This window comes from Pantherophis guttatus, chromosome 7 (genome assembly GCF_059756535.1).
Source record: "Pantherophis guttatus breed Tessera chromosome 7, ASM5975653v1, whole genome shotgun sequence".
Taxonomy (NCBI): Eukaryota; Metazoa; Chordata; class Lepidosauria; order Squamata; family Colubridae; genus Pantherophis; species Pantherophis guttatus.
In genome coordinates this window covers 7,856,486-7,873,315 of record NC_142069.1, presented here as the reverse complement: position 1 = coordinate 7,873,315, position 16,830 = coordinate 7,856,486, and the positions used below count along the sequence as shown (strand labels likewise).

Here is a 16,830-nt window from a genome sequence, read left to right as displayed (position 1 = left end):
TCCACATGAAGAAAGAGAAAAATGGGAACTAGCTATGGAAAAAGAGATGGAAAGTTTACAAGGATTAAATGTATTCACACCTGCGATCGCACCTAAGGATAAAACAATTATAGGTACCAGGTGGATTTATAAAATTAAGAACTTAGAAGGAGGCAATACCTTATACAAGGCTAGACTAGTTGCACAAGGCTATGCACAAAAATATCCAGAAGACTATACTGATACATATTCACCCACAGTGAGAACAGAGAGTGTCAAAACAGCCCTTGTAGTAGCATCTGCACTCAATCTGGACGTATTCCAATATGACATACAGACCGCATACTTACATGCAAAATTAGATAAGGAAATATATGTAAGAGCACCACACAGTCAATACACTAATAAGAACGAAATTTGGTTATTAAATAAGAGTCTGTACGGATTAAAGCAATCTGGCAAAAGATGGTACGATTGCTTGGTAAAAGTACTTAAGACCATGGATTTCAACGCCACCACTGCTGATAACTGTTTCTTTGTAAAAAAGAGTAATGATCATATTGAATTTGTATTAATTTACGTGGACGATATTTTATACATTGGAAAGCATAAAGAGAGCAGGGAAATCTTTGTAAATAAGTTAAATGAACACTTCTCACTGAAATCTCTGGGTAAAGTGAATAAATACCTTGGTGTGCAAATTAACAAAACTAAAAGGGGATTCAAACTTACACAGAAAGATAAAATCATCGAACTCCTAAACAAATGTAACTTAAATAATGCTAAAACCTGTGACACCCCTATGCAAACTGATTTTCTTAGAAACACTGATGAATCTTCCCCTGAGTTTAAAGACAACACATTTTACAGATCAGTTATAGGTTCACTCCTTTATATATCTAATTGGACTAGGCCAGATATTGCATTACCTCTCAATCTATTGTCAAGATATGTTAGTAAACCAACCTTGTATCATTGGGAAGCTGTCAAAAGAATTCTAAGATATCTGAAGGGTACATTAGATTTTTGTTTAATGTTGGAACCCAATAATGACAGAGAACCAAAAATTACTTGTTATGCTGATGCAGATTGGGCTGGTGATACAACATGCAGAAAGAGTACTTCTGGTTATGTTTTTCTATTGAATGATTGTCCAGTTTACTGGTATACTGGTAAACAAGAACTAGTAGCCACTTCTACTACAGAAGCGGAATATGTTTGTTTGTCCAAAGCTGCAAATAACCTTGTATGGTTCAATGATCTGATCACTGATGTTTGGAAGAAACCCACCTTACCATTTATTATGCATGAAGACAATAAAGCGGCCATTGAAATATCCAGATCCGATGCAATTGGACAAAGGTCCAGGCATATTGATATAAAGTTTAAGCATGTGAGACAACTGTCTCAAGACGGATTCATTAAAGCAATACATTGCGATACTTCTGAACAATTAGCTGACATATTAACAAAACCCTTACCTTCTAAACAACACAAATATTTAACTTCTAAATTATATGTATTATATTGTCCTGAATCAGAATGTAATTAGTGTTGTGTAACGAACCGGCATTTAGAGGGGGATTTGTCAGATGTAAATGCCTTATTCTCCAATGTGTAAATAATGTATATATGGAACATCAGAGGTTAACTTATTCTTTGGACTTTAATGTATTCATAACTTACCACTCCCATTCCTAGCTCCACCCCTTGTATATATAAGGAGCCACCCTCACCATTCTCGTTGCTTCTACCTCGAATATTCAGTGAATATAGAATGCCTATCATAATTAAAAAGAAATATATTTAAAGCTTTAACTTCTATTATCTTTATTGAGTCTGATCCTGAAAATATTGCAACAGAACAGTCATAACCACTTTTTTCAGTGCGGTTGTAACTTTGAACGGTCACTAAACAAAAGGATGTAAGTCGGGAACTACATGTATTAGGACCATGATGGTGAACCTATGGCACATGTGCCATAGGTAGCACACGGAGCCATATCTGTGGGCACGTGAGCGTTGCCCTAGCTCAGCTCCAGCATGCATGAGTGCACCAGCTAGCTGATTTAAGGGCCTTTTGGGCACACCGGAAGTTGGGAAACGGCTATTTCCGGCCTCCGGGAGGGTGGGGGAGGCAGCTTTTGCCCTCCCCAGGCTCCAAGAAAGACTCTGGAGTCTGGGGAGGGTGAAAAACGGGCCTACCGGGCCCACCAATAACCTTTTTCCCGTTGCGTGCCAAAAGGAAGGGGAGCGCGGGGTGTCTGTGTGTCGCACGCACATGTGCAGGGGTCATTGAATTATGGGTATGGGCACACGTATGTGCAACCCCTTCACATGCTCCCCCCCCGCTTTTGGCACGCGATGGCAAAAAGGTTAGCCATCACTGTATTAGGATATGCATTGTATTGTTACTTCAGATGTCAAAAAGAAAAATACGTGTGGGTATTCTACTTGCCTACAAATCCTTAAAGCAAACCCATCTGTTCAAGTTCTCTTTATAGTTGCCTCTAGAAAAAGAGACAACTTCTCTCATTTGTTAACAGTTTTTGTTAACTATCCCTGAAAAGTCATGTAAATAATCATCATTCTCTTTTAACGACCCCATAATCCCTTGCGGGATGGAGTCTGGGCCACTGAATGGAGTTGAGTGTTTACTGGCCGGATGTCCTTCCTGTCGCCAATGCGGAGTTTTTTGCAGCAGAGATATTCTCAGTGTGCCCAGAGAGAGAAATATCAGCCTCTACCTAGGATCGAACTGTCATGTAAATAATGCTTTGGTAAAAAATGGGTGGAACTAGGGCCTGTTTTCATCTGCTCATTGAAGTTCTGGATTGGTGAGAGAAATACCTGCCAGGCGGTGCTAGGGACCTTTTATCATATCTGGTGGGAATGTCCGAAAACCAGAGACTTTTGGCACCGGATAAAGCAATGGCTGGAGGAAATGCTAATGCAAAATGTAGAATTAAAGCCAGAACTTTTCTTACTAGTTATTACAATAGATAAATACAATAAGGAAACAATATACTTAATGTTACATATTCTAATGGCAGCAGGACTGGCCTTTGCACAAACCTGGAAAAATAAAGAAACCTCCTCAGAGGAAGAAGTAGTAGCTAAGATATAAACTTCTGCTGAAATGGACAGGTTGACGTTGGGACTCAAAGAGAAGAGCGAAACAGAATACTACGAAATCTGGAATAAGTTACACTATTGGTTGGAGAGGAGGAAGAATGCCGGGAATAAAGGATTATTGATGAGTTGAAAGTTTAGAAATCTATACGCTAGTTTCTTGAAAGAGATAGGAATTAAATTGTTATGGATGTAAGTTCTATAGACGTAAGAATTTCCGTGTTTGAATTGTGAAACAATTTGTATAACATAAAGGAATTGTATTAGTTGTAAAGTAAAATGTGACAGAAATGTCTAAACCGGAAATGTCAAACCATGTCCAATGTTTTTAATTGTATTATTAATAAAAAACTTTTTTTTTAAAAAAAGTAGATTTTGCAGATATGCTGTTCCAGGCTGGTTTAGAGGAAGACAATGTTATGAGCCATCACAGACTTAACTAGTAGCGCGTAAGAGACCTCTGAAGTTTTTCCTTGATTGGTAAATAACATAAAATTCAAAGAAATCCAGAATAGGAAGAATGTGAAATTTGCTATAAACAATTTAGAGTCCACTCACCCAACCTTTTGTAAGAAAGGAAGAAGGTTGAATTGTACATCTAGTTGGGAAAGATAAAAGTAGTCCAAAGACCACCAAATAACTAGGTTCTACTATTGGGATTCGTTCCCATGTCTTAAATTATCAGCTTGAGTCAAAGCCCAGTTTCACCAAATATTATCTGTGGCTGCCTCCAAATCTTTATGAAGGAAGTACACATCCCTTTTGCCTCCCTGTCCTCTGACTCAAAAATATTACGCCTGTTTTGGAAACACAAAAGAACACGGAGTCCAGGTTTAATCACCAGAGATAATAAGGAAATGATCGTACACACTTAAAAGTGTTGGTGCTGAATCTACTCTGCCATTTCCCAAAGTGCTGGAAAAGCATTTGCTGTTTTAAGAGATTCACACCCAACCTTTCAGAACACTTCTGCTTGTTGAAAGAGAGAAAGGAAGGAAGGAAGGAAGGAAGGAAGGAAGGAAGGAAGGAAGGAAGGAAGAAGAAAAGAGAGCGAGAGGAAGGAAGGAAGAAAGGAAGGAAGGAAGGAAGGAAGGAAGGAAGGAAGGAAGGAAGGGGGATTAGGGAGAAGGGGGAGGATTAGAAAGGAGGGAGGGAGGAAGAAAGGAAGGAAGGATTAGAGAGGAGGAAGGGAGGTAGGGTTAAAGAGGAGGGAGAGGGACAGCGGGAGGAAGGATGGAAGGGAGGAAGGAAGAGAGAGAGGGAAAGAGAAAGAAAAAGAGAGAAAGAAAGAAAGAAAGGTGGAGTAGGGAGAAGGGGGAGGATTAGAAAGGAGGGAGGAAGAAAGGAAGGAAGGATTAGAGAAGAGAGAGGGAGGGTTAAAGAGGAGGGAGAGTGGGAGAGAGGGAGGAAGGATGGAAGGGAGGGAAGGAGGGAGGGAGGGAGGGAGGGAGGAAGGAAGGAAGGAAGGAAGGAAGGAAGGAAGGAAGGAAGGACACCCTACACCACAAGCAGAACATCTGAAAGCAAGCTGAAGTTCCCTGTGAAGACTTCTAAGCCAGAATTTGGCCATCATTCACCTCGGATGTTCTCAAAGCAACATCATGGCAATTAAAACGAAGCGATTAAAATAAAAGTACACAGATTGCCTCTTGCTGAAAAGAGCCCACTCTACAGATGCTTCTGTCTGACATGGCAAACGTTTTCTCTGCCTCTCAAACACATATATTTTTTTTTCTTAATGACTGTTTCTTTTAGAAATGGCCTCTCCCTCTTCCCTCCCACCCACCCATCCACCCACCCATCCATACCCCCCTTCCAAACCTGTGACAGGCTGTCTTGGATGCATCAGTTAGAAAAGCAGCTCTTTGGCTCCGACAAACAGATCTGGGTTAGCAGAACAGCTTGCTTACCTTGGTAAGATTCCAGATAACTCTGTGGCAGTCTCACTACAAGAAAATAGAGATGCAGAGAGAGAATGAGTGGGGGAGTGAGAGAGAGAGAGAGAGAGAGAGAGAGAATGGGAGAGAAAGAAAGAGAGAAAGAGAGAGAAAGAGAGAAAGAATGTGTGTGTGAGAATGTGTGAGAGAGAATGTGAGAGAAAGAGAATGTGTGAGAGAGTGAGAGAGAGAGAATGTGAGAGAAAGAGAGAATGTATGTGTTTGATAGAGAATGTGAGAGAAAGAGAAAGGAAATGTGAGAGAAAGAGAGAGAATGTGTGTGAAAGAGAGAATGTGAGAGGAAGAATGTGTGAGAGAGAATATGTGTGTGAGAGAGAATGTGAGAGAAAGAGAGAGAGAGAGAGAGAGAAGGGGGGGAGAGAGATACAAAAGGGAAACTTCATTAGTATTCAAATGTGTTTAATCCGAATAAGTAGGAAAATTCACAAGAACTGTAGATATACATTAAAAGCATTCGGGTTTTAATTAGGAATGTTTCCACACTTCATCTCATTCAAATGCTCCCCGGATTAAGAAAGAACCTCTTCCTTTCCTTCCCTTCCCTTTAATTCCTGGTGGATGGGCATTGTGTAGGTATGCTGACAACGCTGAAAACACGAGAGAAAAGCTATTGTGCAAAGGGCAAGAGAAAGAATGGTTTTGTTTTTCAAAACTAAAAACCCTGAAAACCAAAACCAAAAAAATAAAATAAAAAAAAATCAAAACAATTCCTCCAAATTCTTGATAAGAATGGCTAAGGGAGAGGAACATTTGCTAGGATTATATCTTAAATTATCGCAAGATTCATTTTGGAAGGTGATTTACTTCTGTCCACATATGTAGGATGTGAATCATGTTATAACACATCACAGGTCCTGGTTTTGTTTTGTTTTTATGATTTCATACATGCTCAATAAAAAAATAACAAGAGATAAACGAAGAGAAAGTAAAGAACCTGAAATCTGGCCATCAACACAACGCTACAGTTTTGGAATTTCCAGTTTGTCAGAAAGTTGAAAAACATAAATAAGAATTTGGGAACTGATCTTGTTTATTCTGGATGGCACTTTTCGTAACCATCAGTGGGAATTCTTATCATCCTTCGCATTTTTCAGCTAGGAGGGGATGAGTTATGTAACACCGTGGCATTAAATGAAATTAAAATGACTTTTAAATGATCTTTTAAAAAACATGTTTAAAATAGCTGAAACCTCCGGAGATATTAAGATATTACAAAATATCAATGTTCTCATTCAAAGTTTATAGGATCTTATAGAAATATAGTACAGGTAATCTTCCATTTACGACCACAATTGAGTCCAAAATTTCCGTTGCTAAGCAAGACAGTTGTTAAGTGAATTTTGCCCCATTTTACAAGCTCTCTTGGCCCAAGGTCACCCAGCTGTCTTTCATGGCTAAGGCGGGACAAGAACTCTCAGTCTCTTGGTGATTGGCCCAAGGTCACCCAGTCAGCTTTCATGCCTAAGGCAGGACTAGAACTCACAGTCTCCTGATGATTGGCCCAAGGTCACCCAGTCAGCTTTCATGCCTAAGGCAGGACTAGAACTCACCATCTCCTGGTGATTGGTCCAAAGTCACCCAGCCGGCTTTCATGCCAAAAGAGTGATTAGAACTCACAATCTCTCATTTTCTAGCCTGGTGCTTTAACCACTACCACCAAAATGACTCAATTAATTAGATAAAAATGAAGAGGGGAAGGAGGAGATAAATCATAGGTCTGTAGGGTTCTAGGATGCCCAACACTTGGTTAGATCCATCTTAACAGAATAACAAAGTTGGAAGGGACCTTGGAGGTCTTCTAGTCCAACCCCCTGCTCAGGCAGGAAACCCTATACCATTTCAGACAAATGGTTGTCCAGTCTCTCCTTAAAAACTTCCAGTGTTGGAGCATTCACAACTCCTGGAGGCAAGTTGTTCCACTGATTAATTGTTCTAACTGTCGGGAAATTCCTCCTTAGTTCTAGATTGCTTCCCTCCTTGTTTAGTTTCCATCCATTGCTTCTTGTCCTGCCTTCAGGTACTTTGGAGAATAGCTTGACTCCCTCTTCTTTGGGGCAGCCCCTGAGATATTGGAACACTGCTATCATGTCACCCCTAGGCCTTCTTTTCATTAAACTAGACATACCCAATTCTAGCAACCGTTCTTTATATGTTTTAGGCTTCCGGTCCCCTAATCATCTTTATTGCTCTTCTCTGCTCTCTTTCTAGAGTCTCAACATCTTTTTTACATCGTGGCGACCAAAACTGGATGCAGTATTCCAAGTGTGGCCTTACCAAGGCATTATAACGTGGTATTAACACTTCACGTGATCTTGATTCTAAAATCTTCTTTTCATGCAGTGGTGAAATCCAATTTTTTTTTACTACCGGTTCCGTGGGCGTGGCTTGGTGGGTGTGGTGTGGCTTGGTGGGTGTGGCAGGGGAAGGATACTGCAAAATCTCCATTCCCACTCCACTCCAGGGGAAAGATACTACAAAATCCCCATTCCCTCCCCACTCCTGGGGGAAGGATATTGCAAAATCTCCATTCCCACTCTACTCTGGGGCCAGCCAGAGGTGGTATTTGCTGCTTCTCCAAACTATGGTTACTTACCTGCATCCAAAACAGGCCGCGTGGGGACTCCTGGGAGGGGAGGGGCAGCATGGGTGGGGCCAGCCAGGAGTGGGATTTGGGGGTTCGCTGAACTGTGCAGAATCTTAGCTAGAGATTCTCCCGGACCCCTGCAAACCCCCAGCATCCCACCCCCTGACCGTATCTCCTTTCCACTAGCCTCAAATTTAAATCAGAATTCGCAGTCATAAGTTCCGCTATTTGATAAATATTTTTTTTCTAAAAAAAAAAAATTATAATTGGCTAAACTGTTTCAATAGATAGCTTGGTGGATTTGAGCTAAAGGCTAGAGAATGCAAAGAGAAACGGAAAGTGGTTAAAATCTACTTAGAAGATCAACTCCACTATCTCAGAGGTGAAATATAATAGTTGCAAGGTTTGGCTTTATTCCAGATTTCCTACTTTGGGAGGAGGAGAGAAAGCTTCTAAAATAATCCGCAACCAGGAAAAGCATCTGGAAATAGAGAGCTGAAGGGGATACATCCCTGTCACATTTAAACGCGCTAGTTCCAGCTGTTCCCCTCACAAAATTTATGGTGGTTTCCATGCCTAAATGTTGTCATCCTCATACGGTCCCCCTCGCCTTCTCCTGCTGCTGCTGTCTGTCAAATTCAACATGATTTTGCTTGCATTTAACAAAAGATAGATAAGGGGGTAGAAGAGGCGCCAGCCGAATTTGCAGACGACACAAAACTGGAGAGATTGTTCAGAAGACAAGCAAAAAGTTCAACAACTACTTATCTGGGGCAGTCTGAGTTGGGCTGGAACGGTGTTTGACAAACTTGATAACTTTAAAATACAGTAGCGGCCATAATTGTGGGAACCTTTTTGGAAAAGTGTATTTTCTAAAACTAGCTAATAACACCACTTTTTTTTTTTTTGAGTAGTACCATAAAATTATATATCAATGGAAAGATCATTTAATCAAGAATGTAATGCAATCACTTTGATGAAGGATTTGCTATTAGAATAGCAGTTATAGTTTAAAGAAGAAAAGTGAAACACGTAGAAAAAATGAGATACACAAAAATTATCAACATAGAAAAAACAAGATATACAAAAAATATCACCATAGAAAAAAAATGAGATATACAAAAATTATCACGTTAGTTAATACTTAGTTGGGTAACCTTTAGCATGAATGACGGCCTTACAACATCTTCCCATGGAGTGAACCAAGTCTTTTAGTTCTGCAGCTGTTATAATGTGAAACCAAGATTGAATGATTGCTTCCACTAACTGGGTTTTATTGCTGGGTCACTTCTGATTAACAAGTTTCTTTAGTCGGCTTCATAGATTTTCAATTGGGTTAAGGTCCGGGCTATTCCCAGGTCATTTCAGCAGTGGAATATGATTATCTTGAAACTCAAAAAAAGAAAAGAAAAGAAAAGGAAAAAAAAGTGGTGTTATTAGCCATCAAACCTCAAAAATACACTTTTCCCAAAAGGTTTCCACAATTTTGGCCACTACTGTAGGTGGACTTCAACTCCCAGAATTCCCCAGCCTACATGGCTGCCTGGAGATTTCAGGGAGTTGAAGCCCACATATCTTAAAGAAACACTAGGCTAGAAGATCTCCTGGATCCCTTCTAGCCGTATGCCTCTATGATTCTGGCCAAAGAGCTGCCTGCCATTACGTGTTGGAATGATTTCTAAAACTAATAGAGATTTCTAAAAAGTAATAAAGGCGATATACGCAAACAAACACAGGTGGTCCGTGACTTATGACCACAATCAAGCCCAATACCTCCGTGGTAAGCAAGACAGTTATTAAGTGAATTTTGCCCCATTTTGTGGCCCGCCAGCAGCCTGCGTGGATTGTGGCTGATCCTGACAACGAGGAGGCTGGTGTGGTATTGCGCCAACAGCCTGTGCGGCCAGGGCTCGAGTTGGACAGCGAGGAAGCTGAAGAAGATGTGGTGCCAGAGGCAGAGATTCAGCCAAGGCCTTCAGATCCTCCAGAGGCTCCTTCAAGTGAAGAGAGTGAAGTGGAGGAGCCTCTTCTCAATGCACGAGCACGCAAAGCTGCCAAAAGGCAGGAGTGGCTACTCAGGAGGAGGTCTCCTCGAGAGTAAGGCTTGGGGCTAATTGGCCACTCCCTTAGCCTATTTAAGTTTGCACACAGCTGGCAAACGTTGCAGGAAACAATGTGTGTTCGTCCGGTCGTTCATTGAGCATTTGAGAGTGAATTTTCCTTGTAAACCTGGTTTCTGGGCTAATTGCCAACTACTGTAAGACTTTATCTAATCTTTGGAATTTCTGGCAGGCTGTTAAGGACATTTTTAGTAATAGGCTGCATTTGAAAAAGACTGTGTTTGTAGTAAACGGAGTTGTTCGGAGTTTTGTGTGTGCTACATTTCTTGGGTTCCGTAGCTGGGGCAGAACAATTTTACAACCTTTCTTGCCACGTTTGTTAAGTGAATCATTTAACTTGCTCAGTTAGTAGCACAGTTGTTAAGTCAGTCTGTCTTCCCCATTGGCTTTGCTTGTCAGAAGGTCGCAAAAGGAGATCACATGGCCCAGGGACATCTCAACATAAATATGAGCTAGTTGCCAAGTGTTTCAGATTTTGATCGTGTGGCCATGGGAATGCTGCAATGGTCATAAGTGTAAAAAATGGTCATAAGTACATTTTCAGTGCCATTGTAACTTTGAACAGTCCTAAATGAACTGTTGTTAAGTCAAGGACTACCTGTATTTAATTATGGATAAACAAAGCGACTAGAGAGCTTTTTCCATTCATTCATTCATTCATTCATTCATTCATTCATTCATTTATTTATTTATTGGTTCGATTTATATGCCGCCCTTTTCCGGAGACTCAGGGTGGCTTACAATGCGTTAAGCAATAGCCTTCATACTTTTGTATATACCTGCTTAGTAGGGCTTTTGCCCCCCCCCCCCCCAAGCAGTGTTCTTTTATGTACAAAGTCAGCTTATTGCCTCCACAATCCGGGTCCTCATTTTACCTACCTCGGAAGGATGGAAGGCTGAGTCAACCTTGAGCCTGGTGAGATTTGAACTCGCAGTAATTGCAGGCAGCTGGCAGCTAAGTGCTACTTAACATGTTAGCCCACAGCCTTCAGAATTTCTAGTCATCTCCCATCCAAGTCATGACCAAATGTGATCAATCAATCAGAATGAAGCTGGAAGGGACCTTGGAGGTCTTCTAGTCCAACCTCCCACTCAGGAAGGAAACTCTATACTGTTTCAGACAAATGGTTGTCCAATCTCTTCTTAAAAACCTCCAGTCTTGGAGCATCCACAACTTCTGGAGGCAAGTTGTTCCACTGATTAATTGTTCTCACTGTCAGATAATTTCTCATCAGTTCTAGGTTGCTTCTCTCCTTCAATAGTTTCCACCCATTGCTTCTTGTCCTGCCTTCAGGTGCTTTGGAGCAGCAGTCACCAACAGGTGGTCCATGAGAAAATTTTGGTGGTCCACAGAGCTTCCTAGTGTGGGGCTTTGGGCGAAGGCTGGAGGGAAGGGCCGCTGGTGGCGAAGAGCCGGAGGGCCTTGTTCCAGTGGGACAGCATCATGGCCTGGAACTGGCTGACCATCTCAGCCCACTGAGCCTCCAGGCGCCGGTACCTGGCCTTGCACTCCCGCAGGTCTTCCCTCTGCTTGGAAAGCCTATGCTCCTAGTCCTCAGTGAGGTGCTTCTGCTGAGCCTCCTTCTCGGTCAGATCCAATTTGAACTGAGCTGTTTTGCCAACTCTTTCTCGTGGTGGCTGCTTAGCTCCAACAACTGCTTCCTGTTGGGCCCCTAAGGAGCCCCTGCAGGCAGGTGAGGAGTGGCTGGGATGGGGGGGGCGAGTAGAGGCTGGCGAGGCGCCCCTTGACATGAGTGACATTGAGTTGGCCACACCCACCCAGTCACATGACCACCTAGCCACACCCACCCAGCCAGTCATTAGGCAGATCATATTAGTGATCCACAGGATTTAAAATTATAAATTTAGTGGTCCCTGAGGTCTGAAAAGTTGGGGACCCCTGCTTTGGAGAATAGCTTGACTTCCTCTTCTTTATGGCAGCCCCTGAGATATCGGAACCCTGTTACCATGTCCCCCCTCATTTTTTTCCTCCAGAATCATGCCGCTTAGCATTTTCAGAATTAGGCAACGTTGGCTAGAAGCTACCAGAGATCCAAGCAATATCTTTGCGTCTGAACACAACACACAAAACCTGACAGAAATTCCTGGCTAGGAAAGGGTAGGGGAAGATAAAATCATGTCTTGGTAAGGATGGGAACAAAAAAAAACACCAAAATGCCATGAGGAATGTGTAGGCAGGGAAGACAGGGGACTGGTGAGTCTGGCTTCTACTGATTTACTTGTTCCCAAAAAACCAACAAAAAATTGTTTGTGGATGTCTAGGGTAATGAACATCTCAGCTTCTACATCCCAAAGGCCGACAATTCGAAGGGTAATAATTTCAGGAGAGAATCTGGAAATGAAAGGAATGTTGGAGGGAAAAAACCCACTGCAACTTCACAAGCTGCTGAATGCAGCACTTTGGTTTCAAAATTTGTTCACCGTACTGAACCTACACGGCTTCCCGTACAGGTGCTTAACTTTTATATTGACTGACTCATTCGTTTCCTTCGTCCCTTGGGGTTCCCTGAGAAGCCGCGCAGTTTCTTCCCAGCAGGAAAGCTGCCTTAGCACCGACCAGCAACTTCCTCCTGGGAGGAATTCAGCGGTCTCTCTCCTTTATAGGTTTATCAAATCTGATTTCACCTGCTAAAGCTGCTTTTGGTAACCGGTGTCTGCTTTCAGCAGCTGTTCGTAATTTCTTCAGACCATCTGTTCTTCTGCTCAAGAAGGCATTCCCAGTATTTTTGACATATGACATGGTGTGTTTGCACTCCAATCTTGCAAAGTGATTGGTTCCTTTCCTAACACTAGATCCTCATGGATTCCCGATATGGAGGCAAGTTGTTTTATGGACTGGTCCTTGACAGCAAGAAATAATCTCCTCCTCCTCCTCCTCCTTCATGCCTCCTCCATCTCCTCCTGCTCCATCTCCTCTTCTTTCTCCTTCTCCTTCTCCATCTCATCTCCTTCGTCTCCATCTCTTCTCCTCCATCTCCTCCTATTTCTCCTCTTCCTTCATCTCCTCTTTCTCCTTCTCCTTCTCCATCTCATCTCCATCCTCTCCATCTCCTCTTCTCCTCCGTCTCCTCCTATTTCTCCATCTCTTCTCCTCCATCTCCTATTTCTCCTCTTTGTCCATCTCCTCTTCTTTCTCCTTCTCCATCTCATATCTTTCATCTCCATCTCCTCCTGCTCCATCTCCTCTTCTTTCTCCTTCTCTTTCTCCATCTCATCTCCTTCGTCTCCATCTCTTCTCCTCCATCTCCTCCTATTTCTCCTCTTCCTCCATTTCCTCTTTCTCCTTCTCCTTCTCCATCTCATCTCCATCCTCTCCATCTCCTCTTCTCCTCCATCTCCTCTTATTTCTCCATCTCTTTCATCTCCATCTCTTCTCCTCCATCTCCTCCTATTTCCCCTTCTCCATCTCATCTCCTCTGTCTCTGCCTCTGTCTCTGTCTACTCTTCCTTCTCCTCCATCTCCTCCTCCATCTCCATCTCTTTCTCCTCCTGTCTCCATTTCCTTCTTCATGTCCTTTTCCTCTGTCTCTTCCTCCTCCATCTCCTCCTCCATCTCCTCCTTCTCCTCTCTCTCTTCCTCCTCCTCCTCCACCATCATTGGATTGAAAAAAGGTAAAATAAGCTGAGATACTACATGCAAGATATTTATTGTATATTCTGGGAAAGTCAATAATATATAGTAAGGGATCTGGGTGCCAAAACTGCTCAATTACTGGATGCAGAGGTCACTTTAGAAATGGAAGTGGAAAAATTTGGGGCTCAATTGTGATTGCAAGTCCACAAAAGACCAGACTTAATTTATCCTACTTCAGACACATGATGTGAAGTTGCAGTTCTGTAGAAAAGCCTCCAATGCTGGGAAAGCGAGGAAAGAAGGGGAAAAGAGAAAAAGAGGACAACCACAGGCAAGCTGGATGAATTCAGTTATAGAAGCAATGGTGCCCTGTTGGAAGATGTGAAATACCATTTTCTCTTGGAGAAAATCTATCTTTGTGATCGCTAAAAGTCAACACCAACTTGAGTGAAGACATCACTCAATGCCCGGAGAACCATCTTCTAAAGATATGCAGAATGGTCTCAATTTATCTCAAAACTCATCACAACACAACGGGACCTCTTCTCCCCAAACAATAAAGCACAGAACATAAAATAATAGAGTTGGAATGGACCTTGGAGGTCTTCTAGTCCAACCCCCTGCTCGAGCATGAAACCCTATATCATTTCAGGCCAATGGTTGTCCAGTCTTTTCTTGAAAGCCTCCAGTGATGGAGCACCTACAACTTCTGAAGGCAAGTTATTCCATGGGCTGATGGTTAGGAAATTTCTCCTTAATTCTAGGTTGCTTCTCTCCTTGGTTAGTTTCCAACCATTGTTTTTTGCCTTGCTTTTTGGTGCTTTGGAAAATAGTTTGACACCACCTCCCCTTGTCAAATCAGAATCGAGTTGGAAGGGACCTTGGAGGTCTTCTAGTCCAGCTCCCTGATCAAACCGGAGACTCTATACCATTTCAGACAAGTGGCTGTCCAATCTCTTCTTAAAAACCTCCAGTGATGAAGCACACACAACTTCTGGAGGCAAGCTGTTCCACTGGTTAATTGCAGGGGTGGGCTTCAAAAGTTTTAGCAAGTGGTTTTCTGCGCGGTTGCTGGGTGGGCATAGCCATGGTGGGCGTGGCCTAGTCAGCCTCCTGCACCACGGGTGTGGGTGGGTGGGGAGCATTTTTGGCCTCCCCAGGCTCCAGAGGCTTTATTTGAGCCTCCAGGAGGACAAAAACAGCCCCCCCAGGCTCCGGAGGCCCTTTGGAGGCCGGAAACGGGCCTTCCTGAACTTCCGGTAGGCCCGTTTTTCACCCTCCCTGAGCCTCCATGCATATCCTGCACTTACCTGCATCCAAAACAGGCAGCGTGGGGACTCCTGGGAGGGGCGGGGCGGGGTGGGAGGGGCCAGCCAGGAGTGGGATTTGGGGGTTCTCCGAACTGCACAGAATCCTAGCTAGAGGTTCTCCCGAACCCCTGCGAACTCCCGGCAACCAATCCCTGGTTACTTGTCCTCACTGTTAGGATGTTTCTCCTTAATTCCAGGTTGCTTCTCTCCTTGACGAGTTTCCATCCATTGTTTCTTCTTTTGCCTTCTGGTGCTTTAGTAAATAAGTTGACCCCCTCCTCTTTGTGGCAACCTTTGTGGCCAGTCTCACCTGAACTACGCTAACGCTCTCTACATGGGGCTCCCCTTGAGAAGCACCTGGAAGCTCCAGCTGGTCCAGAATGCGGCCGCGCGGGTGATCACAGGAGCGACATGGCGCTCCCATATAGCACCTCTCCTGCGCGAGCTGCACTGGCTCCCGGTGGTCTTCCGGGTGCGCTTCAAGGTGTTGGTTCTCACCTTTAAAGCGCTCCATGGCTTAGGGCCAGGGTATTTACGAGACCGCCTTCTGCTACCGATAACTTCCCACCGGCCAATACGCTCTCACAGAGAGGGCCTCCTCAGGGTGCCGTCGGTCAGGCAATGTCGGCTGGCGGCCCCCAGGGGGAGAGCCTTCTCTGTGGGAGCACCCGCCCTCTGCAATGAGCTACCTTCCGGAATACGGCTGATCCCGGATCTCCACACTTTCTGTAAGGCCCTGAAAACGTTTTTATTTCAGCAAGCCGGCATGGCCTGAATAGGTTTTATGGGTTAGTTTTTTAATTGTATTGCTAGGGGTTTTAAAGTGGGGCAGCTGTTTAATTTAATTCATTTTTAATTATTTTAACTTTTATATTGTATGTTATTTTAATTCTCGGCTGTTCACCGCCCTGAGTCCCTTCGGGGAGAAGGGCGGGATATAAATTTAATAAATAAATAAATAAATAAATAAATAAATAAATAAATAAATAAATACATACATACATACCTTCTCAAATACTGGAATACTGCTATCCCCGAAATAGAACGGGACCTGTTCCCTCCCCAAACAATAATTGCTAAAGCAGTTTTGCATCATTCCCCCACACAAAAAAAAAGTAAAGAAAAGAAATGAACCCAACAAGGGGGGGAAACCCCCCCCATTTTCAGTTCAATACCTTGGTATCCTGAACAATTCCCTTTATTAATCATCGCACCATCGACAGGCTGAGCCCTCTCTGCTCCAGTTAAATAATAGACTCCTGAATTGACTTTTAAAGGAGGCCGTGTGCTCATTAATATCTCACGTATTTTGCCTTCCGAAACCAGCCCTGGAGGCGTGTCATTGGGTTCAGGCAAAGAAAGTGACATATTAAGCTTCATTTACTCAACAGTGTTCGGAGACAGAAAAGCGAAGGAGCAGAAGGAAATAGTGGGGAAGTGGGAAAAGGGGTTCCGGTATAAATACAGAGTGGGAATTCCAAATTGTTTCCTGCCTTTGCATTCGGAAATAGATCCATTTATACAGAACAATGCCCATTATAATAAGAGTAGATAAAAGGCAGATTAATCTCATTTTTTTTAAAAAAAAAATAAACCATTTTTTTCTTTCTCTATCCCCAAACCAGTCAGATTTCAAGAGCTTCTTATCAAGTGTAATTATACTGCTATTACCGAGGGACACGGATATTGTATCATAAATTACGTTGCACAGCTGAACACAAATGGTATAGCACGAGCATCGGCACGGAGGAGTAGTAAATCAACTTCTGAACTGAAGAAATATTTATGGGAGGTAAAAAGAAGAGAGGGAGAGAGGGAGAGGGAGAGAAAGAAGAGAGAGAGAGAAGGGAGAAGATGAAGATAGAGGCATGGTAGAGAGATAGAAGAGAGAGAGAGAGAGATAGACAGACAGATAATTTCTATGGTATGAGAAAGAGATCGATGAGATAGATAGATAGATAGATAGATAGATAGATAGATAGATAGATAGATAGATAGATAGATAGGCAGGCAGGCAGGCAGGCAGGCAGGCAGGCAGGCAGGCAGGCAGGCAGGCAGGCAGGCAGGATAGATAAATATAGAGGTGGGCTGCTGCCGATTTGGGCGAACCGGTAGTCCCGCCCACCTGCCCTGGCGCTATCCCATCCTATAT

General features: G+C 43.1%; 1 protein-coding gene across 13 annotated transcripts in view; it reads right to left on the bottom strand.

Annotated features, from left to right (window-relative positions):
* The window catches only part of CELF2 (CUGBP Elav-like family member 2), a 650,307-nt gene that overhangs the window by 547,745 nt on the left and 85,732 nt on the right, over positions 1-16,830 (bottom strand). For all 13 annotated transcript variants that reach the window (XM_087873611.1, XM_087873614.1, XM_087873639.1 and 10 more), the window contains exon 2: positions 5,022-5,057. In XM_087873611.1, the coding sequence (XP_087729737.1) occupies positions 5,022-5,057 (36 nt within the window). The remainder of the gene's footprint in view (positions 1-5,021; positions 5,058-16,830) is intronic.